General features: G+C 52.9%; 2 protein-coding genes across 6 annotated transcripts; both read left to right on the forward strand.

Moving 5' to 3' along the window:
• The first annotated feature begins 1250 nt into the window (after positions 1 to 1250).
• Positions 1251 to 7487, forward strand: APOBEC3C (apolipoprotein B mRNA editing enzyme catalytic subunit 3C). 3 transcript variants are annotated; one of them, XM_063704811.1, is made up of 5 exons: positions 1319 to 1545; positions 2764 to 2920; positions 4891 to 5170; positions 5394 to 5533; positions 6952 to 7487. In XM_063704811.1, the coding sequence occupies exons 1-4, from the start codon at positions 1529 to 1531 to the stop codon at positions 5510 to 5512; spliced, it is 573 nt and encodes a 190-aa protein (XP_063560881.1). In that variant the 5' UTR covers positions 1319 to 1528; the 3' UTR covers positions 5513 to 5533; positions 6952 to 7487. The 3 variants fall into 3 exon arrangements, with proteins under 3 accessions (XP_004063536.3, XP_055230644.1, XP_063560881.1); XM_004063488.5 differs by having other exon boundaries at positions 1251 to 1545; positions 5394 to 7487; XM_055374669.2 differs by lacking the exon at positions 5394 to 5533 and having other exon boundaries at positions 1314 to 1545.
• Positions 7488 to 7901: 414 nt separating this feature from the next.
• Positions 7902 to 20353, forward strand: APOBEC3D (apolipoprotein B mRNA editing enzyme catalytic subunit 3D). 3 transcript variants are annotated; one of them, XM_063704809.1, is made up of 7 exons: positions 7902 to 8662; positions 9949 to 10168; positions 12191 to 12470; positions 12679 to 12793; positions 16466 to 16622; positions 18817 to 19096; positions 19321 to 20353. In XM_063704809.1, the coding sequence occupies exons 1-7, from the start codon at positions 8646 to 8648 to the stop codon at positions 19437 to 19439; spliced, it is 1188 nt and encodes a 395-aa protein (XP_063560879.1). In that variant the 5' UTR covers positions 7902 to 8645; the 3' UTR covers positions 19440 to 20353. The 3 variants fall into 3 exon arrangements, with proteins under 3 accessions (XP_063560879.1, XP_055230641.1, XP_030861410.2); XM_055374666.2 differs by having other exon boundaries at positions 7903 to 8662; positions 9949 to 10105; XM_031005550.3 differs by having other exon boundaries at positions 7904 to 8662; positions 9949 to 10141.
• Positions 20354 to 27686: the final 7333 nt, after the last annotated feature.

Genomic DNA, 27686 nt, shown 5'->3' on the forward strand with positions numbered 1-27686 from the left:
CGAAAACAGCTGGGCCCGGGGGACCACTACCATCAAGACACGGAGATGGGTAGTGGCCCCAAATGGTTGCGTGCGCTGTTATTTATTGCATACAAGACAAGGGGGGCAGGGTAAGGAGGGTGAGTCATCCAAGTGATTGATAAGGTCCAGCAAGTCACGTGATCATAGGACAGGGGGCCCTTCCCTTATAGGTAGCCGAAGCAGAGAGGGAAGGCAGTATACGTCAGCATTTTCTTCTATGCACCTATCAGAAAGATCAAAGACTTTAAGACTTTCACTATTTCTTCTACCGCTATCTTCTAAGAACTTCAAAGAGGGACCAGGAGTACAGGAGGAAAGTGGACAAGGAGCGTGACCACTGAAGCACAGCACCACAGGGAGGGGTTTAGGCCTCCGGATGACTGCAGGCAGGCCTGGATACTATCCAGCCTCCCACAAGAAGCTGGTGGAGCAGAGCGTTCCCTGACTCCTCCAAGAAAAGGGAGACTCCCTTTCGTGGTCCGCTAAGTAACGATGCCTTCCTAGGCACTGGCGTTACCGCCTGACCAAGGAGCCCTCCAGTAGCCCTTATGCGGGCGTGACAGAGGGCTCACCTCTTGCATTCTTGGTCACTTCTCACAACAGCCCTTCAGCACCTGACCCTATACCCACCGGTTATTTCTTGGTTATATTAGTAATACAATAAAGAGTAATATTAAAAGCTAATGATTAATAATGTCTACACTAATGATTGATAATGTCCATGATCATCTCTGTATCTAATTTGTATTATAACTATTCTTATTGTAAGTATATTCTTTATTATACTGAAACAGTTTGTGCCTTCAGTCTCTTGCCTCAGCACCTAGGTAATCCTCCACCCACATCTCTGAGGGGCTGACCTGCCCCCCACCTTCTGGAAGCTGGGAGGTTGGAAGAGGGGATGCGTGCGATGGACCCAGCACACAGCTGGGAACTCGAGGCACACCTAAGCCTTCGCTTGTGCTGTGCGGAGTCCACACTTCCTTCCCCACTGGGGTCTCAAAACCTCCCCTCACTCAACAGGGTGGTGCTGCTCAAAGCTCTGGGCACACATTAGGGCTGGGGAGGGGGTGGTGGAGATGGGGCTCCAGCCTGCCCAACCACCAGGCAACCGGGCACCTGCCCCTCTCTCAGCCGGGTCTGGACCCGCCTCCCAGGCTCAGGCTGCAATGCCTTTCTCTTTCTCTTTCTCTTCTTTTTGCAATTCCGTTGGGTCCTGCCCAGGACAGATAAAGACAGAGCAGCCTGTCTTTATCGGAGGTTCCTCTGCCAGTAGGAGGGGCCCGGAGAAAACCAGAAAGAGGGCCAGAGCCAGAGAAACATGAAGCACCCCGGGGCCTCCCACACCAGTGCCTGAGCAGGAATGGGGAGGGGCCATGATTCACAAGGCCCTGGGAGGTCACTTTAAAGAGGGCTGCTCAACTGCAAGGACGCTGTAAGCAGGAAGAGAAGCCACAGCGCTTCAGAAAAGAGTGGGACAGGGACAAGCGTATCTAAGAGGCTGAACATGAATCCACAGATCAGGTACCTCTGCCCGCTTTGTCCGCCAGGCCCCTCCTGCCACTTCCTGCCAGGCGGTCCTGCTGGGCCTCAGCCCTGGCCTCCCCCTACCCCAGCCCCACCTCTGGGGTCCCTCCCCCCTGGTTCCCCCGCTGCCCCCACTCCCAGCCAAGCTCCTTGCCCTGCTGTGTGGTCCCCCGACTGCTGCTTCTGAACGGGCCACCTTCCCCACTTGCCCCAGCCCAGTCCGCCTGCTGAGACTCTCCCCCGAAAATCATGCCCGGGCTGGTGCTTCCCGCCCTGGGAGGGTGCTTCCTCTGTGTGCTTCCCACCATTCCTGGGAGCTCTGGAACTGGGAGAATTGAACCAAAGGATGATTTGAGCAATCAGGCATTTTGTTCTCAGCGCTTTGGTGCAATTTCTGTAAGATTTACTTTGTTTCAATACAAAGTCTTAGGAGAGGGTGTGGGGGAGGGAATGGTCTCTGTACCAGAAAATAAGTCACTTCTTCCAAAGATGCCTCCACTGTGAGCAGAGGAGGATGCACATGACCCCAGACCCAGGCTCCTCCTCCGTGAGCACCGTTCACCTTTCAGAATGACACCTGCAACATGGAGTGTAGGAAAAAATATGATGATCAGGAGAAATGCTCTTATTTTAGGCCGGGCACGGTGGCTTATGCCTGTAATCCTAGCACTTTGGGAGGCTGAGGCGGGCGGGTCACCTGTGGTCAGGAGTTTGAGACCAGCCTGACTAACATGGTGAAACCTCCTCTCTACTGAAAATACAGAAAATTAGCCAGGGGTGCTGGCAGGCGTCTGTAATCCCAGCTACTTGGGAGGCTGAGGCAGGAGAATCCCTTGAACCCGAGGGGTGGAGGTTGCAGTGAGCTGAGATTGCAAACTCCAGCCTGGGGGACAGAGCGAGATGCTGTCTTTAAAAAAAAAAAAAAAAAAAAAGTAGCATAAAAACTGGGAGGTTGAGGGTGTCCCATTGGTAGCCCCAGAGCTGGGGTTCCAGCTAGGAGAGGTCACCCCGGCCCTGCTGCCCCTGCCAGCGTCCCCTCCTCTTTCTCTCTCCCCGTCTTCCTGCCTGGGAAAGCAGCAGACATTCTCAGGGCTGTGGAGGGATGGGGGAGGCCCAGAGCCCAGGGCCGTCCAGGCAGTTGTGTTCAGTGGGCATCAGCCCTGAGGACTCCGGTGCGGGGGTCTCTGCATTGGAGTTTCTCTCTTGTGCCTTCAGAAACCCGATGAAGGCAATGTATCCAGGCACATTCTACTTCCAATTTAAAAACCTATGGGAAGCCAACGATCGGAACGAAACTTGGCTGTGCTTCACCGTGGAAGGTATAAAGCGCCGCTCAGTTGTCTCCTGGAAGACGGGCGTCTTCCGAAACCAGGTAGCACCAAAGTCCTAGTTACACCCTAAATAGGAGCTAAGCAGCTGGGAATGCAGAAAACGCAACAATAAGTGATGTGCCCGGCGTGGGCTCTCCTGTGTGCACTTTCCTGCCACATTTCTATTTTTTTTTTTTTTTTTGAGTTGGAGTCTCGCTCTGTCACCCAGGCTGGAATGCAGTGGTCCGATTTCAGCTCATGGCAACCTTTGCTTTCCAGGTTCACGCGATTCTCCTGCCTCAGTCTCCCGAGTAGCTGGGATTACAGGCCATGTTGGCCAGGCTGGTTTCGAACTCCTGACCTCAAGTGATCCACCAGCCTTGGCCTCCCAAAGTGCTAGGATTGCAGGCATGAGACACCATGCCCCTGGCCTCCTCCCCACATTATTTATTTATTTATTTATTTATTTATTTATTTATTTATTTTGAGATGGAGTCTTGCTCTATCGCCCAGGCTGGAGTGCAGTGGCACAATCTCGGCTCACTGCAAGCTCCACCTCCCGGGTTCACACCATTCTCCTGCCTCAGCCTCCCAAGTAGCTGGGACTACGGGTGCCCACCACCATGCCCAGCTAATTTTTTCTTTTTTTCTTTTTTTTTTTTTTTTAGTAGAGACGGGGTTTCATGGTGTTAGCCAGGATGGTCTCGATCTCCTGACCTCATAATCCACCCGCCTCGGCCTCCCAAAGTGCTGGGATTACAGGCATGAGCCACTGTGCCCGGCCCTCCCCACATTTTTTAAGTCCATGGCCCAGATCTTCCTCCCTGACTCTCCTGTGATCAGATCGTGGAGGGGGTTTGCTTCCTCCCAAAAGGCCTTGTTTAGCGCCCAGCACCCTCACTCTTGACTTTGTTTCCCAAAATCTTGTTATGGAGCTGTGCGTCCGGCAGTCCTCGGGAATCAGCAGCTGTGGGAAGCGGGGGGTGTTGTGTCCAGCGCTGTGTCTGGGCCAGTGACTGTGGGCTGGTGGGGCCGCCCCTGCCACTGCCCTGATTCCTCAGCAGAAGGCAGGCAGGGAACAAAGCTGACCCCAGAGAGCCAGGCCATAGCAGGGGCTGAGGATGCCTGGTGAATGGATGCCTGGGAGAAAAGATGGCAGAATTCACACATGAGTCTATGAGACAGGGAAAGACTCAATAAAATAAAGAAGGAAGGGGCCGGGCACGGCGCGGTGGCTCATGCCTGTAATCCCAGCACTTTGGGAGGCTGAGGCAGGCGGATCATGAGGTTAGGAGTTCGAGACCAGCCTGGCTAACATGATGAAACCCAGTCTCTACTAAAAATACAAAGATTAGCCAGGTGTGGGGGTGCATGCCTGTAGTCCCAGCTACTCAGGAGGCTGAGGCAGGAGAATTGCTTGAACCTGGGAGGCAGAGGTTGCAGTGAGCCGAGATTGTGCCACTGCACTCCAGCCTCGGCGACAGAGCAAGACTCCATCTTGGAAAAAAATAAAAATGAAAGAATAAAGAGAGAAGGAGAAGGATAGAAGAAGGGAAACTCAATGAATAAAACACCCTGGGGCCTACTGTGTAGCCAGAAAAATGAAAAGTAAAGAAATAAAATAAGGCCGTGCATGTGGTTTATGCTCATAGTCCCGGAGCTTTGGGAGGGTGAGGCAGGAGGATCGCTTGAGCCCAAGAGTTCAAGATCAGCCTGGGCAACATAATGAAACCCCGTCTCTAAAAAAATTATAAAAAAAATTAGGCAGGTGTGGTGGCATGCACCTGCATCCCAGCTAATCAGGAGGCTGAGGTGGGAAGATTCCTTGAGCCTGGGAGGTCAAGGCTGCAGTCAGCCCAGATCCCACCTGCACCCCCCAACCTGTGCAACAGAGAGAGACCCTGTCACAAAAATGAATAAATAAGGAAATGGCCCGGGGCTCCAGGCCTGCCCTCTGCTCCCATCGCCCCACCCCTGCACTCCTCCTGCTCCTGGTCTGAGCTCCCCTGTCCTCCTCCTCCTCCTTCCCCAGGTGGATTCTGAGACCCATTGTCATGCAGAAAGGTGCTTCCTCTCTTGGTTCTGTGACGACATACTGTCTCCTAACACAAACTACCAGGTCACCTGGTACACATCTTGGAGCCCTTGCCCAGAGTGTGCAGGGGAGGTGGCCGAGTTCCTGGCCAGGCACAGCAACGTGAAGCTCACCATCTTCACCGCCCGCCTCTACTACTTCCAGTATCCATGTTACCAGGTGGGGCTCCGCAGCCTGAGTCAGGAAGGGGTTGCAGTGGAGATCATGGACTACGAAGGTGAGACGTGGGGGGCTGAGGAGAGTGGGTGCAGGAGGGACAGCATGAGGGGCAGATGGTTCTCCAATGCTGTGGGGCGGGTCAGTGTCCCCTGGGTGTCTGTGGGGACCGGGCCGGCACCCACTGCAACTGGCAGCCTGGAGACCTGGGCTGGGAGGGGAGGGCCCAGGGCCGGGAGAGAGGCCTGCTGGGCCCTCACTGCTTTCTCCTTGTTTTTTCTCAGATTTTAAATATTGCTGGGAAAACTTTGTGTACAATGATAATGAGCCATTCAAGCCTTGGAAGGGACTAAAAACCAACTTTCGACTTCTGAAAAGAAGGCTACGGGAGAGTCTCCAGTGAGGGGTCTCCCTGGGCCTCATGGTCTGTCTCCACTAGCCTCCTGCTCATGCTGCACGGGCCTCCCCTCCACCCTGGACCCGCTCTGTTTCTGCCTGGTCATCCTGAGCCCCTCCTGGCCTCAGGGCCATTCCACAGTGCTCCCCTGCCTCACCGCTTCCTCCTCGCTCTTCCAGACTCTTTCTGCAGAGGCTCCTTTCTGCCTCCATGGCTATCCATCCACCCCCACAGACCCCGTTCCTCCAGCCTGCGTGCCCCTAACCTGGCTTTTCCCATCTCCCCAGCATAACCAAATCTTACTAAACTCATCCTAGGCTGGACATGGTGACTCACGCCTGTAATCCCCCAGCAATTTGGGAGGCAAAGGTGGGAGAATCGCTTGAGCCCAGGAGTTCCAGACCAGGCTGGGCCACATGACAAAGCCCCATCTCTATAAAAAAAAGAAAAGAAAAGAAAAAAAAGCCAGATGTGGTGGCATGCATCTGTAGTCCAAGCTACTTGGGAGGCTGAAGTGGGAGGATTACTTGAGCCCGAGAGGTGGAGGCTGGAGTGAACAGAGATCGCGCCACTGAACTCGGGTCTGGGCAACAGATAGAGACCCTGCCTGAAAATAAATCGATAAATAAACTCAACCTAAACAGGTGTGAATATATGTAAGTTGAAAACCAGAAGTTTTGAGAAACATCCTTTGTAAATTTCATCCTATGAATTGGGTCATTCATGTCCTACCCAGCTAAAACAGAGGCCAGGAGCCAGGGAGGAAAAGCAGTCAGGCCACACAACATTGTTTCAGAAATGGACTTCTCTGCAAGCCTGACTCCTGAAACTGTGCATTGTACCCTGAAACCAGCTTTATCCATAGCTTCTGTGATAAATGGCTGTAAGTCTTGGACTCCTTGCTCCAAACGCAGCGACTCAGCAATAGAACCTCCCAGCTCCCAGCCCTTCCTAGTGCCCATGGGCTTTACATAGGGCAAGAGAACATTTCTCCTTCTATAATTGCCATCTCTTTGCTCTCTCAACATGGTGAACACCATCCGGACTCCGTGTATATCTCAAATTACAATTCTTTCTTTGCAAATGAAATATGAAATTTAGAGGCTCTTCTCAACACTTTAAATTTGATTTGACATTTTCAAAGCAGATGTAAGTTTTAGAGCATGAGATTCTCCATAAAAATGACCCCTTCATGCTGTGGCCTCCATAGATGTCCCAGGCCAGATGCCCACATGGCAGGCATTTATTTTCTCACAGATCTGGAAGCTGCAGGTCCAACTTCGAGGGGTGGGTGGGGTTGTTTCCTCTGAGGCCACTCCTTCTGGCTGGCAGGGAGTCTCTTCCAGCCGTGTCCTCTGTGGCCTTTCCTCTATGCACATGCACCTCTGGGGTCTCTCTGCCTCCAAATATCATCTTTTTTTTTTTTTTTTTTTTTTTTGAGACAGAGTCTTGCTCCTGTTGTCCAGGCTGGAATGCAATGGCACAATCTGGATGGACTCACTGCAACCTCCGCCTCCCGAGTTTAAGCGATTCTTCTGCTTCAGCCTCCCGAGTACCTGGGACTAAAGGCATGCATCACCACACCTGGTTAATTTTGTAGTTTTAGTAGAGATGGGGTCTCACCATGTTGGCCAGACTGGTCTCGAACTCCTGACCTCAGGTGATCCACCTGTCTCGGCCTCTCCAAGTGCTGGGATTACAGGCATCAGCCACTATGCCTGGTTGGGATCATATGTTCCACACATGTTTGTTCAATAAGCATGGACTCCAACCACCTACATGAATATTCATAGCTCCTCCTGTAGCCTGTTGAATATGTATGTTTAGCCAACCTCTTCAGCATAAAGCTTCTGCCCCAACCCCTCCTGCTTCTAAATGTCTGTCTCTGGTGTTAACCAGAGGCTACTCTTCCCAGGCTGCTGGATGGCTACCTTGCAGGCTGTCACCCTTAACAAGAAATAAAGTGTCCTTTGCAAATGCATCCCTTGTGCAATTTTTAGGTCACCGCGCCTGGGAACACGCTACCAGGGGAAGGGAGCTGTCAGACACACAGGGAGGCTCCAGACAGGCTGGCCTGGGACACCAGCCGCTGCCCTTCCATAACATGGGGACAAGAGAGGGCAAAAGTTCAGCCCACCAGGGAGGATCTCCGGGCAGGAGATGGGGAAGAAGGAGAAGCAGGAAGGAAAGAGCTCAGTGTGGGGGCGCGCATGGCATCCCGGTGGGACATCTGAGGCCCACACCCACCTGCTGTCCCTCCCTCCCACGGTGGCCTCCGAGGGTGAAGGCCTGGGGGGAGGCAGACGCCTGGCCATTTACTCTCCCTCCCTGTCCCCATGGCCGCTGGGTGGGGGCCGTCTCTGGGATGATCCCCGAGGGCAGGATCCGGGAGTCCCTGCAGAGGCATCAGCCTGTCTGTCTTGATGGTGGAGAGGCGGCTCCAGCTGGGCGGGACCACCAGGGGAGGGGCTTGTGCTCTGCTGGCTCAGCCTGGTGTGGACCCACCTCCCGGGCGCTGGCTGCAATGACTTTCTCTTTCCCTTTGCAATTGCTTTGGGTCCTGCCGCTCTTTATCAGAGGTCCCTCTGCCAGGGGGAGGGCCCCAGAGAAAACCAGAAAGAGGGTGAGAGACTGAGGAAGATAAAGCATCCCAGGGCCTCCTACACCAGCGTCTGAGCAGGAAGGGGGAGGGGCCATGACTCACCAGGCCCTGGGAGGTCACTTTTTTTTTCTTTTTTTTTTTTTAGAGGAAGCCTCACTCTCTCACCCAGGCTGGAGTGCAGTGGCAGGAACTTGGCTCACTGCAACCTCCACTTCCCAGGTTCAAGCGATTCTCCTGCCTCAGCCTCCAGAGTAGCTGGGATTACAGGCGCACGCCACCACACCTGGCTAATTTTTGTATTTTTAGTAGAGACGGGGTTTCTCCATGTTGGTCAGGCTGGTCTCGAACTCCTGACCTCGTGATCCGCCCGCCTCGGCCTCCCAAAGTGCTGGGATTACAGGCGTGAGCCACCCTGCCCGGCCGGGAGGTCACTTTAAGGAGGGCTGTCCAACTGCAAGGACGCCGCAAGCAGGAAGTGAAACCACAGCACTTCAAAAAAAGAGGGAGACTGGGACAAGCGTATCTAAGAGGCTGAACATGAATCCACAGATCAGGTACCGCTGCCCACTATGTCTGCAGGGCCCCTCCGGCCCCTTCCTGTCTGGTGGTCCTGCTGGGCCTCAGCCCTGGCCTCCCCCTGCCCCAGCCCCAGCCCTGGACTTCCTTCCCTCTGGCTTCCCTGCAGCCCCCACTCCCAGCCAGACTCCTTGCCCTGCTGTGTGGTCGCCCCACTGCTGCTTCTGAATGGGCCACCTTCCCCACCTGCCACAGTCCAGGCCCCCTCCTGAGACTCTTCCCTGAAAGTCATGGCCAGGGCAGTGCTCCCTGCCCTGAGAGGGTGCTCCCTCTGTGTGCTTCCCACCATTCCTGAGCTCAGGAACTAGGAGAATTGAACCAAAGGATGACTGGGGCAATCAGGCATTTTGTTCTCAGTGCTTTGATGAACTTTCTGTAAGATTTACTTTGTTTAAATACAAAGTCTTAGGAGAGGGCGTGGGGAGGGAATGGTCTCTGAAGCACAAGATAAATCATATCGTCCAAGGATGACTCCACAGTCAGCAGATGTCCCCAGACAGGTTCCACTCCAAGGTCACTCTTCATCTTTTAGAACATGACCAGTAACATGGAATGTGAGAAAGAACGTGATGATCAGGAGAAATGCTCTTATTTTAAATTTAGTGAAAAGAGAGCCCAGTCCCCAACAGCTTTCTCCTGCAGGGCCCTTGATGCAGAGGCTGCACAGGGCTGGCCTGGAAAGGGGCCCCTCCTCCATCTGTCCCCAGCTCTGTGGCCTGGGCAGGTTACCCCACCTCTCTGTGCCTCTGACCCCTCCTCTGTAAGATGGGAATGGTCCCTGCAGGCCTAGGGCAGCCTCACATGAGCCCATCCCCACGCAGCACTTAGAAGAGTGGCCTGGGCCTCAGAATTCGGTTCTACCATGATTTTAAAATAATGTTAACACGCAGAGTGAAACATCAGGAAGGAATTGAGCTGAAAGGTTAAAAGCTATCTTTTAAGGGTGAAGAGTTTTATTCTCTTTTGCATTTTCCTAATGGGTTGGGGAGTGGGTGGGCAGAAATACTGAGAGGGTGGGGAATGTACCCCTGGAAAGGCCAGAGTTGGGCCCGAGCTGGGAGAGATCACCCCAGCCCCCCTGCCAGCATCCCCTCCTCTTCCTCTCCCCTCAGTCTTCCTGCCTGGGAAGGCAGCAGAAATTCTCAGGGCTGTGGAGGGGTGGGGGAGGCCCAGGGCCATCCCGGGAGCTGTGTTCAGTGGACATGAGCCCCGAGGACTCCAGGAGGGCTCCCTGCATGGGCCGGTTTCTCTCTTGTGCCTTCAGAAATCCGATGGAGCGGATGTATCGAGGCACATTCTACAACAACTTTGAAAACGAACCCATCCTCTATGGTCGGAGCTACACCTGGCTGTGCTATGAAGTGAAAATAAGGAGGGGAAGCTCAAATCTCCTTTGGAACACAGGGGTCTTTCGAGGCCCGGTACCACCCAAACTTCAGTCGAATCACAGGCAGGAGGTAAGCAGCTGGGAATGCAGAAAACACATAAGTAAAATGTCTGGCGGCGGGCTCTCAACTGTGTATTTTTTCCCCACATTTATTTATTTTTTCTATTTATTTATTTATTTATTTTGAGACAGAGTCTCCATCTGTCGCCCAGGCTGGAGTGCAGTGGTGCGATCTCAGATCACTGCAACCTCCACCTCTTGGGTTCAAGCGATTCTCCTGCCTCAGCGTCCTGAGTAGCTGGGACTACAGGCACGTGCCACCACGCCCGGCTAATTTTTGTATTTTCAGTAGAGATGGGGTTTCACTGTGTTGAGCAGGCTGGTCTGGAACTCCTGATCTCAGGTGATTCACCTGTCTTGGCCTCTGAAAGTTCTGGGATTACAGGCATAAGCCACCATGGCTGGCCACTTCCCATATTTCTTTTTTCTTTTCTTTCTTTCTTTTTTTTTTTTTGAGACAGAGTTTTGGTCTTATTGCCCAGGCTAGAGTGCAATGGCTCAATCTTGGCTCATTCAACTTCCGCCTCCTGGGTTCAAGCGATTATTCTGCCTCAGCCACCTGAATAGCAGGGATTCCAGGTGCCCACCACCGCACCCAGCTAATTTTTTGTATTTTTAATAGAGAAGGGATTTCACCATGTTGTCCAGGCTGGTCTTGACCTCCTGACCTCAGGGGATCCGCCCAACTCGGCCTCCGAAAGTGCTGGGAATACAGGAGTGAGCCACTGCGCCTGGCCTCCACTTCCCACATTTCTTAAGTCCGTGGCCCAGACCTTCCTGCTTGACCGCCCCGGCCACTGCCCGGATTCCTCCTTGGCAAAGATGCCTCATCACAGGTTGGTGAACCCTCACTCCTCACCCTGCCACCCCCACTGGGGACACTAAGTTCCTCGCCTTGTCCCACCCATCCCTACGGCCCCCTCCACCCAGGGAGGAGACTTTTCAGAGTGTGTTTGGGGAGGGAGTCGTCTGTATGCTGGGCAGTCCTGGCCTACAGCGGTGCTGGCCACGGAAACACCCAGGACTCAGGAATGAAGCACAAGTGTTTCCAGTCCCCACACGCTAAAAAGGCGACAAGAACCGGTGAAAGTAATTTTAATATTTTATTTAATCCAGTGTAGCTAACATATTACTTCAACACTGATTAACATAAAATTCTTCGCGAGATAGTGAAGTTTCTTTTTCTTCTCACGCTGAAATGAGCGGTGTATTTTTGATGTGCCGAGGTCTCTCATCAGAGCCCCGTTTCAGATGCTCAGTAGCGCCCTTGGCCAGTGCCCCCCAATATGGGACAGCGCAGGTCCAGTGGCCTCCCCAGTGGGGAACAAGGCGGACCCCAGAGGGCCAGGCCACAGTAGGGGCTGAGGATGCCTGGTGAATGGATGCCTGGGAGAATGGATGCCAGAATTCACGCACGAGGCCATGAACAGGGCTGGGAAAACTTCCAAACACAGGGAAGCACGTGTCTTGGTGCACCTTGTGATGCTTCAACAGCAGGACTGAGACGGGGACATTTACAGTGAACAGAAATGTGTTGGCTCGAGTTCTGGACTCCAGGAAGTCCAACGTCAAGGCACCAGCAACTTTCCAGGGCCTGCGAGCTGCACAGTCACGTGGGGGTGAAGGTTGTTTCCAGAAGTTCAGGGGATGCTCCAGACAGAGTGGCCTGGGATGTCGAGTCACTGCTGCTCCGTGACATGGGGACAAGAGGAAGCAGTTTAGTCTGACATACTGCCCCCCCAGCTAGAGGGCAAGAGACAGAAAGAGGGGCTGAGGTCACCTTTGAATAACCACAGCAGTGGCACCCACAAAGGTGCAGTCCCCACAGCCTCATAGCCTCTTCTAGGTGCCACCTCTTAAGGCCAGTACCGTAGCAATTAACACTGAAGGTCAGCTTGGAGCAGACAATCACTCAAACCAAACAGGGGGGATGGAGGAAAGGAGCTTCAATGGCAAGATACCCTGGGCTCCTGTCCTGGCCCCTCCTCCCCCTGCCCCACCCCCGCACCCCTCCTGTTCCCCCGTCCCAGAGCTTCCCCTGCCCCTGCTCCTCTCCCAGGTGTATTTCCAGTTTGAGAACCACGCAGAAATGTGCTTCTTATCTTGGTTCTGTGGCAACCGACTGCCTGCTAACAGGCGCTTCCAGATCACCTGGTTTGTATCATGGAACCCCTGCCTGCCCTGTGTGGTGAAGGTGACCAAATTCTTGGCTGAGCACCCCAATGTCACCCTGACCATCTCCGCTGCCCGCCTCTACTACTACCGGGATAGAGAATGGCGGAGGGTGCTCCGCAGGCTGCATAAGGCGGGGGCCCGTGTGAAGATCATGGACTATGAAGGTGAGAGGTGCAGGGGTCAGGGGAGCATGACGGGGAGGAACAGCCTCAGAGATGGATGGATCTGCAATGCCATGGCTGGGGGTGTCCCAGGGCAGCCTGCAGGGGTGGGGCTGGCACTGATTGCAGCTGACAGCCAAGGAGACCAGGCCTGGGAGGGCAGGCCCAGGGTCAGGGGAGAGCCTGAGTGCTTCCCACCTCTTCATCTCAGACTTTGCATACTGCTGGAAAAACTTTGTGTACAATGAAGGTCAGCAATTCATGCCTTGGTACAAATTCGATGACAATTATGCATCCCTGCACCACACGCTAAAGGAGATTCTCAGGTGAGGGTCTCCCTCTGGCCTCATCGTCTCTCTCCTCTTGCCTCCTGCTCATCCTCCTGAGGACTCCCCTGGCTGGGCCCTCCTGCCCTCCGTCCTGCCCCCCTGCCTGCCCTCATGGTTACACCCCCTCACCCACACTCCTCATGCTCCCTCCACCTTGGTGCCTCCCCCCTGCTTTCCTGGGCTCTTCCTGTGAGTGAGAGGCCCCTTCTGCCTCCAGAGCGACCTCCATCCACCCCCGAGGCTGCCCTCCCCACAGCCTGGGAGCCCCAACCTGGCTCCTTCCATCTCCCTGGCATAACCGAATTTGTCATAAAACTGGACGTAGTAAGTGGGCATGAATAGTCACAAGCCCGACAGTCGGAAGCTTTGAGCAACATCCTTCAAGGCCGACCTGAGCCCCTGAGAAGGAGCCGCCACCATGGAAACAGAGCTTCAGGCTTCCGCTGCCATAGAAGATGCCCTGGGCCAGGTGCCCACAGGGCAGGCATTTATTTTCTCACAGATCTGGAGGCTGCAAGTCCAAGGTGGAGGGGTGGGCGGGGTTGTGTCCTCTGTGGCCGCTCCTCCTGGCTGGCAGGGGGTCCTTTCCGGCCCTGTCCTCTCTGGCCTTTCCTCTGTGCACCTGCACCCCTGGGGTCTCTCTGCCTCTAAATGTCCTCCTTGTTTGTGGACCCCAGTCAGACAGGATTAGGGCCCACCCTAAGGGACATGAGTTAATTTAATCACCACTTTAGTGTACTTGTCTCCAAATACAGTTATCCTGTGAGGAGGTGGGGTTGAGGGCTTCGACATATCAATGTAGGGAAGATACAATTTAGCCCATGACAATGACCCAGGGGGCTTGGGTCAAGCTTGGGTGGGCTGTGCAGGGGTCCCCGTTCTGTGTGTCTGTCTCCCAGGCGAGTCCTGCCCTGACTCCCACAGCCCCTCCCTCCAGACCATGGCTTCCCCACCTAACAGCACCTAGCCGGGCCTCCTGCTCACGCCTGTCCCTTCTCAAATCCCTCCCACAGGGATGGAGATGCAGAAAGAGCCAAACAAACACTCAGTGATCAAGGTCCCATTTGAGTAAGGCTTTTTTTTTTTTTTTTTTTTTTTTTTGAGACAGCGTCTCCCTCTGTCGCCCAGGCTGGAGTGCTGTGGTGCGATCTCGGCTCACTGCAACCTCTGCCTCCCGGTTCTAGCAATTCCCTTGTCTCAGCCTCCCAAGTACCTGGGATTACAGGCTTATGCCACCATGCCGGCTAATTTTTGTATTTTTAGTAGAGACGGGGTTTGCAATGTTGGCCAGGTGTTGAGTAAGATTTTGCAAAAGAGTAGGCTTGGATAATGGGAGGCTTGAGATGCTAGGAGCTCTCCAGGAAGCACAACAGAAAAGGGCAACCAGGGACCAGAGAGGCCCTAGAAAGAGATCTAAGGCCCTCAGGAGAGACGGGAACTGAGCACCTGGGTCTTAGACCGGAGGAGCAAACTGCAAGACAGGGTGGCCGGGGACACCAGCCTCCACCCTTCTGTGACATAGGGACAAGAGCTCAGCCTGCCAGGGAACAACTCTGGGCAGGAGATGTGGAAGGAAAGAGCTCAGTGTGGGGGCACGCATGGCATCCTGGGGGGACATCTGAGGGCCCCCCCACCCGCTATTCCTCCCTCCAATGGTGGCCTCTGAGTGTGAAGGCATGGGGGGAAGCAGACACCTGCCCCTCACTCTCCCTCACTACCACATAGCTACCGGGTGGGGGGCATCCCTGGGATGATTCCTGAGGGCAGGATCCAGGGGTCCCTCTGGAGGTCCTCCCATCCAGGTGAGAAAGCAGCATAAAGTGAGGCCTGCACTCAGATGGGCCTGGGAGGTCACTCACAGTGCAGGTGTCTCCTGGAACAAGGGCCCTGGAAGATAGAAATAGAACCCAAGCCCAGGACTAACATCAGGGCCAGGACAAGCCTGCCAGGGAGGCTGCACATGAAGCCTCAGATCAGGGACCACTGCCCGTTCTGCCCATGGGGCCTCTGCTGCCCCTTCCTGCCTGGTGGCCCCGTTGGGCCTCAGCCCTGGCCTCCCCCTGCCCCAGCCCTGGGCTCCCTCCCCTCTGGTTCCTCTGCTGCTCCCACTACCAGCCAGGCTCTTTGCCCTGCTATGTGGTTGCCCCACTGCTGCTTCTGAATGGGCCACCTCCCCCACCTGCCCCAGCCCATGCCCCCTGCTGAGATTCTCCCCTGAGAGTCATGCCCGGGTTGGTGCTCCCCACCTTGGGAGGGTGCTCCCTCTGTGTGCTTCCCCCCATTCCTGAGCTCTGGAACTGGGAGAATTGAACCAAAGGATGATTGGAGCAATCAGGCATTTTGTTCTCAGCACTTTGGTGGAATTTCTGTAAGATTTACTTTGTTTCAATACAAAGTCTTAAGAGAGGGTGTGGGGGAGGAAATGGTCTCTGTACCAGAAAATAAGTCACTTCTTCCAAAGACGCCTCCACTGTGAGCAGAGGAGGATGCACACGACCCCAGACACAGGCTCCTCCTCCGTGAGCACCGTTCACCTTTTAGAATGACACCTGCAACATGGAGTGTAGGAAAAAATATGATCAGGAGAAATGCTCTTATTTTAAAGTTTAGTAAGAAGACTGCGTGGTTGCCTACAGCTCCCCACCGCAGGGCCTGCGATGCAGAGGCTGGACAGGGCTGGCCTCGAAAGGGGCCCCAGCTCCATCCACCGCCCCAGCTCTGTGGTGTGGGCAGATTATCTGGCCTCCCTATGCCTCTGGCACCTCCTCTGTAAAATAGGGATGGCCCCTGCAGGCCTCAGGCACATGCCATGAGCTCAGACATATGCAGCACTTAGGAGAGTAGCCTGGACTGGCCAGGCTCAGTGGCTCATGCCTGTCATCCCAGCACTTTGGGCGGTTGAAGCAGGCAGATCACGAAGTCAGTTCAAAAGCAGCCTGGCCAACATGGTGAAACATGATCTCTACTAAAAATACAAAAATTAGGGCCAGGCGCGGTGGCTCACACCAGTAATCCCAGCACTTTGGTAGGCCGAGGTGGGTGGATCACAAGGTCAGGAGTTCAAGACCACACTGGCTAACGTGGTGAAACCCCGTCTCTACTAAAAATACAAAAAATTAGATGGGCGTGGTGGCATGCACCTGTAGTCCCAGCTACTTGGGAGTCTGAGGCAGGAGAATTGCTTGAAACCAGGAGGCTGAAGTTATAGTGAGCCGAGATTGCACCACTGCACTGCAGCCTGGTGACAGAGTGAGACCGTGTGCAAAAATAAATAAATTCCCTGTGATCCCAATATAAAAATCATCATCATCATCATCGGACAGGTGAAATGTGAGGAAGGAATTGAGCTGAAATGTTCAAGCAATTATTTCAGGGTGAAGAGTTTTATTCTCTGTTGCATTTTCCTAATGGGTTGGGAGATGTGTGGCAGAAAAACTGGGAGGTTGAGGGTGTCCCATTGGTAGCCTCAGAGCTGTGGTTCCAGCTGGGAGAGGTCACCCCGGCCCTTCTGCCCCTGCCAGCATCCCCTCCTCTTTCTCTCTGCCAGTCTTTCTGCCTGGGAAAGCAGCAGACATTCCCAGGGCTGTCCAGGGAGTGGTGTTCAGTGGGCATCAGCTCCGAGGAATCCAGGGGGGTCTCTGCATTGGGGTTTCTCTATTGTGCCTTCAGAAACCCGATGGAGGCAATGTATCCACACATATTCTACTTCCACTTTAAAAACCTACTCAAAGCCTATGGTCGGAATGAAAGCTGGCTGTGCTTCACCATGGAAGTTATAAAGCACCACTCACCTGTCTCCTGGAAGAGGGGCGTCTTCCGAAACAAGGTAGCACCAAAGTCCTATTTACACCCCAAATAGGAGCTAAGCAGCTAGAAAACACAATAAGTGACGTGCCTGGCGTGGGCTTTCCTGTGTGTACTTTCCTCTTACATTTCTTTTTTTTTTTTGAGACAGAGTCTCACTCAGTCAGCCAGGCTGGAGTGCAATGGCGTGATCTCTGCTCACTGCAACCTCTGCCTCCTGGGTTCAAGCAATTCTTCTGTCTCAGCCTCCTGAGTAGCTGGGATTACAGGTGCCCACCACCACACCCAGCTAATTTTTATTCTATTTTTAGTAGAGACAGGGTTTCACCATAGTGGCCAGGCTGGTTTCGAACTCCTGACCTCAAGTGATCCGCCCCCCTCGGCCTCCCAAAGTGCTAGGATTACAGGCATGAGCCACCACGCCCAACTTCCTCCCACATTTTTTAAGTCCGTGGCCCAGATCTTCCTCCCTAACTTTCCTGGGATCAGATTGTCGAGGGGTTTTGCCTCTTACCAAAAGGCCTTGTTTAGTGCCCAGCGCCCTCACTCTTGACTTTGTTTCCCAAAATCTTGTCATGGAGCTGTGCGTCCGGCAGTCCTCGGGAAACAGCAGCTGTGGGAAGCGGTGGGTGTGGTGTCCAGCACTGTGCCTGGGCCAGTCACTGTGGGCTGGTGGGGCCGCCCCCGCCACTGTCGTGATTCCTCGATGTCAAGGACACATCCTCACAGGGTGGTGAACCCTCGCTCCTCACCCTGCCGCCCCCACAGCAGCCACTGACCTCCCACCCACCCTGCCGTGTCCCACCCACCCCTGCGGCCCCCTCCGCCCAGGCAGGAGATTTTTTCAGGGTGTGTTTGGGGAGGGAGCCGTCTGTGTGCTGGGCAGGCCTGGCCTACAGCAGTGCTGGCCTCGGAAACACCCAGGACTCAGGACTGAAGCACAAGTGTTTCCAGTCCCCACACGCTAAAAAGGCGATAAGAACTCATGGGAGAAATTTTAATGTCTGCATTAGCTCAATTATCTCACATACGATTTCAACATATACTTAATATAAAATGCCTCATGAGAGAGTTAAAGTTTGTCTATTCTCACAATGAGATTTTGAAATGCGCTGTGTATTTTACACGTGTCAACGTTTCTAATCAGAGCCCCATTTCAAGTGCTCAGTAGCCCCTTTGGCCAGCCTTCAACTCCATGGGACAATGTGGGTCCAATGACCTTCCCAGCAGAAGGCAGACAGGGGACAAGGCAGACGCCATAGGACCAGGCCACAGCAGGGGCTGAGGATGCCTGGTTAATGGATGCCTGGGGGAAAGGATGCCAGAATTCGCACTTGAGGGCATGATGAGACAGGAAAAGACTCAATAAAATAAAGAAGGAAGGGGCCAAGCGCGGTGGCTCACGCCTGTACGCAGTAGCTCACGCCTGCAATCCCAACACTTCGTGAGGCCTAGGCGGGCGGATCCTAAGGTCAGGAGTTCAAGAACAGCCTAGCTAACATGGTGAAACCCTGTCTCTACTAAAACTACAAAAATTAGCCAGGCGTAGGAGTGCGCGACTGTAATCCTAGCTACTCGGGAGGCTGAGGCAGGAGAATCGCTTGAACCCAAGGGGCAGAAGTTGCGGTGAGCTGAGATCGTGCCATTGCACTCCCGCCTGTGCAACAGAGCAAGACTCCATCTCAGAAAAAAATAAAAATAAAAAAATAAAGAGGAAGGAGAAGGATGGAATAAGGGAAACTCAATGAATAAAACGCCCTGGGGCCTACTATGCACCCAGAAAAATGAAAAGTAAAGAAATAAAATAAGGTCGTGCATGTGGTTTATGCTCATAGTCCTAGAAATTTGGTAGGCTGAGGCAGGAGGATCGCTTGAGCCCAAGAGTTCGAGATCAGCCTGGGCAATGTGGCACGACTCCGTCTCCACAAAAATTACAAAAAAATTACCCGGGCGTGGCAGCACACACCTGCAGTCCCAGCTAATCAGGAGGCTGAGGGGGGAAGATTCCTTGAGCCTGGGAGGTCAAGGCTGCAGTCAGCCCAGATCCCACCACTGCACCCCAGCCTGGGCAACAGTGAGAGACCCTGTCTCAAAAATAAATAAATAAGAAAATGCCCTGGGGCTCCAGGCCTGCCCTCTTCTCCCATCGCCCCACCCCTACACTCCTCCTGCTCCTGGTCTGAGCTCCCCCTGCCCTCCTCCTCCTGCTTCCCCAGGTGGATCCTGAGACCCATTGTCATGCAGAAAGGTGCTTCCTCTCTTGGTTCTGTGACGACATACTGTCTCCTAACACAAACTACCAGGTCACCTGGTACACATCTCGGAGCCCTTGCCCAGAGTGTGCAGGGGAGGTGGCTGAGTTCCTGGCCAGGCACAGCAACGTGAATCTCACCATCTTCACCGCCCGCCTCTGCTACTTCTGGGATACAGATTACCAGGAGGGGCTCCGCAGCCTGAATCAGGAAGGGGCCTCCGTGAAGATCATGGGCTACAAAGGTGAGACGTGGGGGGCTGAGGAGAGCGGGTGCAGGAGGGACAGCATGAGGGGCAGGTGGGTCTGCAATGCCGTGGGGCGGGGCAGTGTCCCCGGGAAGCCTGCAGGGATGGGGCCGGCGCCAGCTGCAACTGGCAGCCAGGAGACCTGGCTTGGGAGGGGAGGGCCTAGGGCCGGGAGAGAGGCTTGCTGGGCCCTCACTGCTTTCTCCATGTTTTTTTCTCAGATTTTGTATCTTGTTGGAAAAACTTTGTGTACAGTGATGATGAGCCATTCAAGCCTTGGAAGGGACTACAAACCAACTTTCGACTTCTGAAAAGAAGGCTACGGGAGATTCTCAAGTGAGGGGTCTCCCCGGGCCTCATGGTCTGTCTCCTGTAGCCTCCTGCTCATGCTGTGCGGGCCTCCCCTCCATCCTGCACCAGCTGTGCTTTTGCCTGGTCATCCCGAGCCCCTCCTGGCCTCAGGGCCATTCCATAGTGCCCCCCTGCCTCACCACCTCCTCCCCGCTCTCCCAGGCTCTTCTTGTAGAGGCTCTCCATCCACCTCCCCAGTCCTGTTCCCTCAGCCTGGGTGCCCCTAACCTGACTCTTCCCATCTCCCCAGCATAACCAAATCTTTTTTTTTTTTTTTTTTTTGAGACGGAGTTTCACTCTGTCGCCCAGACTGGAGTGCAATGGCTGGATCTCAGCTCACTGCAAACTCCGCTTACTGGGATCAAGTGATTCTCCTGTCTCAGCCTCTGAGTAGCTGGGATTACAGATGCCTGCCACCACGCCCAGCTTTTTTTTTTTTTTTTGTATTTTTAGTAGTGACTGGGTTTCACCATGTTGGCCAGGCTGGTCTTGAACTCCTGACCTCAGGTGATCTGCCCGTCTCTGTCTCCCAAAGTGCTGGGATTACAGGCGTGAGCCACCCGGCTCGGCCACACAACCAAATCTTATTAAACTCAATCTAGTCTGGCCCTGGTGACTCACGCCTTTCGGAGGCAGAGGTGGGAGAATTGCTTGAGCCCAGAGGTTTGAGACCAGCCTGGGCCACACGACAAAGCCCCATTTCTACAAAAAAAATACAAAAAAAAAGCCAGATGTGGTGGCATGCACCTGTAGTTTAAGCTACTTGGAAGGATGAAGTGGGAGAATTGCTTGAGCCGGGGAGGTGGAGGCTGGAGTAAACTGAGATCGCGCCACAGAACTCCAGTCTGAGCAACAGATCGAGACCCTGCCTGAAAATAAATCAATAAATACACTCAACCTAAATGGATATGAATATATGTAAGTTGAAAACCAGTTTTGAGAAACATCCTTTTTAAGTTTCATCCTACGAATTGGGTCATTCATGTCCTACGCAGCTAAAACAGAGGCCAGCAGCCAGGGAGGAAAAGCAGTCAGGCCACACACCATTGCTTCCAAAATGGACTTCTCTGCAAGCCTGACTCCTGAAACTGTCCATTGTACCCTGAAACCAGCTTTATCCATAGCTTCTGCGATAAATGGCTGTAGGTCTTGGACTCCTTGCTCCAAACGCAGTGAATCAGTAATGGAACCTCCCAGCTCCCAACACTTCCTAGTGCCCATGGTGGGCTTTCCCACAGGGCAAGAGAACATTTCTCCTTTTTTTTTTTTTTTTTTGAAGTGGAGTCTTGCCCTGTCACCCAGGCTGGAGTGCAATGGGGCGGTCTCCGCTCACTGCAACCTCCACCTCCGTTGTTCAAGTGATTCTCCTGTCTCAGCCTCCTGAGTAGCTGGGATTACAGGCGTGCACCACCACACCGGGCTAATTTTTGTATTTTCAGTAAAAACGGGTTTCATCATGTTGCCCATGCCAGGCTTATTTTTATTTTATTTTTTTGAGATGAAGTCTTGCTCTGTCACCCAGGCTGGAGTGCAGTGGTGCAATCTGGGCTGACTGCAACCTCTGCCACCCGGGTTCAAACTATTCTCCTGCCTCAGCCTCCCGAGTAGCTGGGATTACATGGGTGTGCCACCACGCCTGGCTAATTTTTGTATTTTTAGTAGAGATGGGGTTTCAGCATCTTGGCTAGGCTGGTCTTGAACTCCTGACCTGGTGATCCACCCGTCTCGGCACCCAAAGTGCTGGGATTACAGGTGCGAGCCACCTGGCCAGGCTTAGGCTGGTTTTAAACTCCTGACCTCAAGTGATCCGACCTCCTTGGCCTCCCAAATTGCTGGGATTGCTGGTGTGAGCCACAGCGCCTTGCCCATTTCTCCTTTTTATAAAACCTGTTGCTGTCTCTGTTCTCCCAACATGGTGAACACCACCCGGACTGCGTGTATGTCCCAAATTCTTTCTTTGCAAATGAAATGTGAAATTAGAGGCTCTTTTCCACACTTTAAATTTGACTTGACATTTTCTAGGCAGATGTAAGTTATTAGAGAATGAGATTCTCTATAAAAATGACCCCTTCATGCTGTGGCCTCCACAGAAGATGCCCCAGGCCAGGTGCCCACACAGCAGGCATTTATTTTCTCACAGATCTGGAGGCTCCAAGTCCAAGTTCGAGGGGTGGGTTGGGTTGTTTGCTCTGAGGCTGCTCCTCCTGGCTGGCAGGGAATCCCTTCTGGCTGTGTCCTCTGTGGCCTTTCCTCTGTGCACCTACCTGCACCTCTGGGGTATCTCTGCCTCCAGATATCATCTTTTTTTTTTTTTTTTTTTTTTTTTTTTGAGACAGAGTTTTACTCTCGTTGCCCAGGCTGGAGTGCAATGGCATAATCTTGGCTCACTGCAACCTCCACCTTCAGGGTTCAAGCGATTCTCCTGCCTCAGCCTCCTGAGTAGCTGGGACTACAGGCATGCACCACCACGCCCGGCTAATTTTGTAGTTTTAGTAGAGGCGAGGTTTCTCCATGTTGCTCAGGCTGGTCTTGAACTTGTGAGCTCAGGTGATCCACCCTCCTCTGCCTCCCAAAGTGCTGGGATTACAGGTATGAGCCACCGTACCCGGCCTTTTTGTTTTGTTTTGTTTGTTTTTGTTTTTGTTTTTTTTTGAGACGGTGTTTTACTCTGTTGCCCAGGCTGGAGTGCAATGGCATGACCACTGCTCACTGCAACCTCCGCCTCCCAGGTTCAAGCAATTCTCTGGCCTCATCCTTCTGAGTAGCGGCGATTACAGGCGCCCAGAACCACTCTCTGCTAATTTCTGTATTTTTTAGTAGAGATGGGGTTTCACCATGTTGGCCAGGCTGGTCTCGAATTCCTGACTGCCCACCTCGGCCTCCCAAAGTGCTGGGATTAAGGCATGAGCCAGGGCACTTGGCCACCCTTCTCCTTTGTGGACCCCAGCCAAGTGAATTTGTGCCCATACTAGAGGTCTCATTTAAATTAATCATCTTGGCCGGGCGTGGTGGCTCACGCCCTGTAATCCTCCCACTTTGGGAGGCTGAGGCCAGCAGATCACTTGAGGTCAGGAGTTGGAAATATGCCTGGTCAACATGGTGAAACCCCGTCGCTACTAAAAATACAAAAAAATTAGCAGGGCGTGGTAGTGGACGCCAGTAATACCAGCTACTCGGGAGGCTGAGGCAGGAGAATCGCTGGAACCCGGGAGGCAGAGGTTGCAGTGAGCTGAGATCGTGCCATTGCACTCCAGCCTGGAAGACACAGTGACGCTGCATCTCAAAAAAAAAAAAAAATTAATTAATTAGTTAATCATCTGTTGGCTGGGTGCGGTGGCTCACGCCTGTAATCCCAGCACTTTGGGAGGCTGAGGTGGTGGAGTTGGAGGTCAGCCTGGCCAACATGGTGAAACCCCACCTCTACTGAAAGTGCAAAAACTAGCTGGGCATGGTAGTGGGCACCTGTAATCCCAGCTACTCGGGAGGCTGAGGCTTGAATCACTTGAACCAGGGAGGCAGAGTTTGCAGTGAGCCGACACGGTGCCACTGCACTGCAGCTTGGGTGACAGAGTGAGACTCCATCTCCAAAAAAATTAATTAATTAATTAATTAACTAATCATCAGTTGAAAAGGACCTGTCTCCAAATACAACCACACATTGAGGTAGAGGGGTTAGGGCTTCAGTATATTGATTTTTGGGAGAAACAGGGCAACATGGCAACAAGCCACAGTCATTGTGGGCGGGCCTGAGTGGGGAGTGCAGGGGTTCCTGTCCTGTGTGTCTGTCTCACAGGGGAGTCCTGACCTGACCCTCACAGCCCCTCCACCCAGACCTTCCTGCATGTTCCACCCAGCCCACCCTCCTGCACCCAAGAGCACCCAGCCCTCCCTTCTGCTCATGCCCCTCCCTTCTCAAATCCCTCCCAGCCGTGCAGCTCTGGGCTAGGACACAGCCTAGGGAACGTGACTGAGAAAGAGCCAAGAAAACTTGATCAGTGATCAAGTTGGTGTTTAAGTAAGATTTTCAATAAAAAGTAGAATTGGGTACTACATGGAGGCTTGAGATGCTCCGAGCTTTTCGAGAAAGCAGAACAGAAAGTAGAAGGGCAACCAGGAACCAGAGGGGCCAGAGAACCGGAAGCGCGGGCCCTCCGAGGAGACAGGGAGTGGGCACCTGGGTCTTGGGCCTGTCGACAAAAAGAGTCAAACTCAGTAAAATATTTGAAGAGATGTATTCTGAGCCAAATACGAGTGACCATGGCCCGTAACACAGGGCTCAGGAGGTCCTGAGAATGTGTGCTCAAGGTGGTGGGGGTGCGGCATGACTCCCCAGACCCCTTAGATAGGAATTTGGTTTTATATATATTAGAGAAGCATCAGCTATCAATCAAACACATTTAAGAAATACAGAAGCTGAGCGTGGTGGCTCACGCCTGTAATCCCAGCACTCTGGGAGACTGAGGCAGATGGATCATGAGGTCGGGAATTCTAGACCAGCCTGGCCAATATGGTGAAACCCCGTCTCTACTAAAAATACAAAAAATTAGCCAGGTGTGGTGGTGGGCACCTGTAATCACAGCTACTCGGGAGACTGAGGCAGGAGAATCACTTGAACCCAGGAGGCAGAGGTTGCAGTGAGCCGAGACCACGCCACTGCACTCCAGTCTGGGCGACACAGCAAGACTCCGTCTCAAAAAAAAGAAAAGAAAAGAAATACTTCGGATTGCTCCAGAAAGGTCGGACGGCTCAAAGTGAGGGCAGGAGGGCTGGGGGGCTTCCAGGCTACAGGTAAATTTAAACATTTTCTGGTTGACAATTGGTTGAGTTTGTCTAGAGACCTGGCATCCATAGAAAGGAAACGTTCAGGTTAAGATAAAAGATTGTGGAGACCAAGGTTCTTTTGAAGTCTCATAGTGGCTGCCCTTAGAGACAATAGATGACAAATGTTTCCCATTCAGGTCTTTAAAAGGTGCAATTAGTTCATCTGTTTAGGACTGGGAGGGCCTAGAAGAAAAAGATCCAGCTATGTTAATAGAGATTCTTTACAGATACAAATTTTGCCCCACAAAGGACAACTTTGCATGGCCATTTCAAGATATGGCAAAGAAACATGTTTTGGGGTAAAATATTTTGTCTTTTTACTTTGTCACATAATGTTGTGTCTGACTCAGATTGGAAAGTAACTCACAATATATAGGGTTAAATAAAACCCATGTGGGCCGGGCACAGTGGCTCATGTCTGTAATCCCAGCACTTTGAGAGGCCTAGGTGGGTGGATCACCTGAGGTCAGCAGTTCAAGACCAGCCTGGCCAACATGGTGAAACCCTGTCTCTACTAAAAATACAAAAATTATCCAGGTGTGGTGGCGGGCACCTATAATCCCAGCTACTTGGGAGGCTGAGACAGGAGAATCGCTTGAACCTGGGAGGCGAAGGTTGCAGTGAGCCGAGACCGCACCATTTCACTCCAGCCTGGGCAAGAAGAGTAAAACTCGGCCTCCATTAAAATACAATAAGAAAAAAAAAAAAAATAGAACCCCTCTGATGAGGATGTATGGGTTGTAAGGCATGACTCCCCAGACCCCTTAGACAGGATTTTGGGCAAGATTAAATAAAAACAAATCAGAGCTTAGTCCAAAGGCCTATGAGCTAAAAATAAAATCTTTAGCCCCCGCCATCCCCCCACCAACTTTGGCCCCTAGTGGCCAAGGGTATCTCAGAAAAACCTTAAAACTGAGTTCCCAGCCATGATGGGAGGGGAGGTCAGGCACGCCTCATTATCACCCCGCCCTTTTGCAGTTTAGACACAACTGACCAGCAGTAATGTTAAAACAGAATCATATGACGGGCAGAACCAGAACAGACTCTTCATGGCAATCAGATACCAAATCACAACCAGGACCTCAGGCCGTGCCAGGCAAGGGTGAGGTCACACACCCCACACTTCAACAGTCAACTCTGTTCTGCCTGCCCCAAGATTTTTCTTTTGCTCTAGCAGCTAAACAAGCACTGCCTCCAGATAAAGATGAAAACAATCACAGCTCACCCAGCGCCCGGACGCGGAGCAACAGAGCCCCTGCTTCACAGCCCTAATTCCAGGTTTCCCTGGACAAGAGACTGGTTTCAGTAACTTTCTCCAGATCAGAAGACCACGGACCACGGACTAGTTCTGAATGGTTTACAGACCTGGCAAATTTTGGTGCCTTCATGTCCTGAAAGGACCTTTTGACATACAGGCTTAATTGTGGTACATTTAAATGTTGTCTCCACTGCAATGTGAGGACGGATTATACGGCTGCTTTTTTTTTTTTTTAGATTTTTGTTTGTTTGTTTTTTGTTTTGAGATGGAGTCTCACTATGTCTCCCAGGCTGGAGGGCAGTGGCGCGATTTCGGCCCACTGCAACCTCTGCCTCCCGGGTTCAACTGATTCTCCTGCCTCAGCCTCCCGAGTAGCTGGGATTTCAGGCACATGCCACCACACCCGGCTAATTTTTGTAGTTTTAGTAGAGACCAGGTCTCACCATGTTGGCCAGGTTGGTCTCGAACTCCTGACTGTCATGCGTGTCCATATAGAAAACCACCTAAACAGGCTTTGTGTAAGCAATAACGCCGTTTATTCACTTGGGTGCAAGTGGGCTGAGTCTGAAAAGAGAGTCAGCGAAGGGAGACAGGAGAGGGGCAGCTTTATAGGACTTGGGTAGGCAGTGGAAAGTTACAGTCAAAGGCGGTCATCTGTTGTCAGCAGGGGAGGGGGTCACAAGGTGCATGGTGGGAGAACATGAGACACATTGTCCAGAAGAAGAATGTCATAAGGTCGATTGATCAGTTAGGGTAGGGCAGGAACAAGTCCTAATGGTGGAATGTCTTAAGGTTGGTTAATCAGTTAAGGGAGAAACTGGCTGTTTCACTTCCTTTTGTGTTTTTTTGGCTGTTCCAGACTTCTTGGCTGCTGCAGGCCATCTGGATGTATATGTGCAGTTCACAGGGGTCACAATGGCTTAGCTCCGGCTCAGAGGCCTGACACTGACCTCAGATGATCCACCTGCCTCGGCCTCCCAAAATGCTGGGATTACAGGCGTGAGCCACTGTGCCTGCCTGGGATCATATGTTACACACATGTTTGTTCAATAAGCATGGAGTGCAGCCACCCACATGAATATTCATAGCTCCTCCTGTAGCCTGTTGAATATGTATGTTTAGCCAACCCCTTCAGCATAAAGCTCCTGCCCCAACCCCTCCTGCTTCTAAATGTCTGTCTCTGGTGTTTCCCAGAGGCTGCTCTTCCCAGGCTGCGGGATGGCTACCTTGCTGCCTGTCACCCTTAACAAGAAATAAAATCTCCTTTCCAAATTTATACATTGTGGCCAGGCGCGGTGGCTCACACCTGTAATCCCAGAACTTTGGTAGGCCAAGGCGGGCGGATCTCCTCAGATCGGGAGTTCGAGACCAGCTGACCAACATGGAGAAACCCTGTCTCTACCAAAAATACAAAAATTAGCCAGGCATAGTGGTGGACGGCTGTAAGCCTGACCAACATGGAGAAACACTGTCTCTACTAAGAATACAAAAATTAGCCTAGGCGTAGGGGTGGGTTCCTGTAATCGCAGTTACATGGGAGGCTGAGGCAGGAGAATCGTTTGAACCTGGGAGGCAAAGGTTGCGGTGAGCTGAGATTACGCCACTGCACTCCAGCCTGGGTAACAGAGCAAGACTCCGTCTCAAAACAAACAAACAAACAAACACAAAAAACAAAAGCAAACAAAAAAACCAAATGTATCCCTTGTGTAATTTTTAGGTCACCGCGCCATGGGAACACGCTACCACGGGAAGGGAGCTGTGAGACGCGCAGGGAGGCTCCAGACGGCTGGCCTGGGACACCAGCCGCTGCTCTTCCATGACATGGGGACAAGAGGAGGCGAGAGCTCAGCCCACCAGGGAGGATCTCCGGGCAGGAGATGGGGAAGAAGGAGAAGCAGGAAGGAAAGAGCTCAGGGTGGGGGCGCGCATGGCATCCCGGTGGGACATCTGAGGCCCACACCCACCTGCTGTCCCTCCCTCCCACGGTGGCCTCCGAGGGTGAAGGCCTGGGGAGAGGCAGACACCTGGCCCTTTACTCCCCTCCCTGTCCCCATGGCCGCTGGGTGGGGGCCGTCTCTGGGATGATCCCCGAGGGCAGGATGCGAGAGTCCCTGCAGAGGCATCAGCCTGTCTGTCTTGATGGTGGAGAAGCGGCTC

Source organism: Gorilla gorilla, chromosome 23 (genome assembly GCF_029281585.2).
Source record: "Gorilla gorilla gorilla isolate KB3781 chromosome 23, NHGRI_mGorGor1-v2.1_pri, whole genome shotgun sequence".
NCBI classification, from domain to species: domain Eukaryota; kingdom Metazoa; phylum Chordata; class Mammalia; order Primates; family Hominidae; genus Gorilla; species Gorilla gorilla.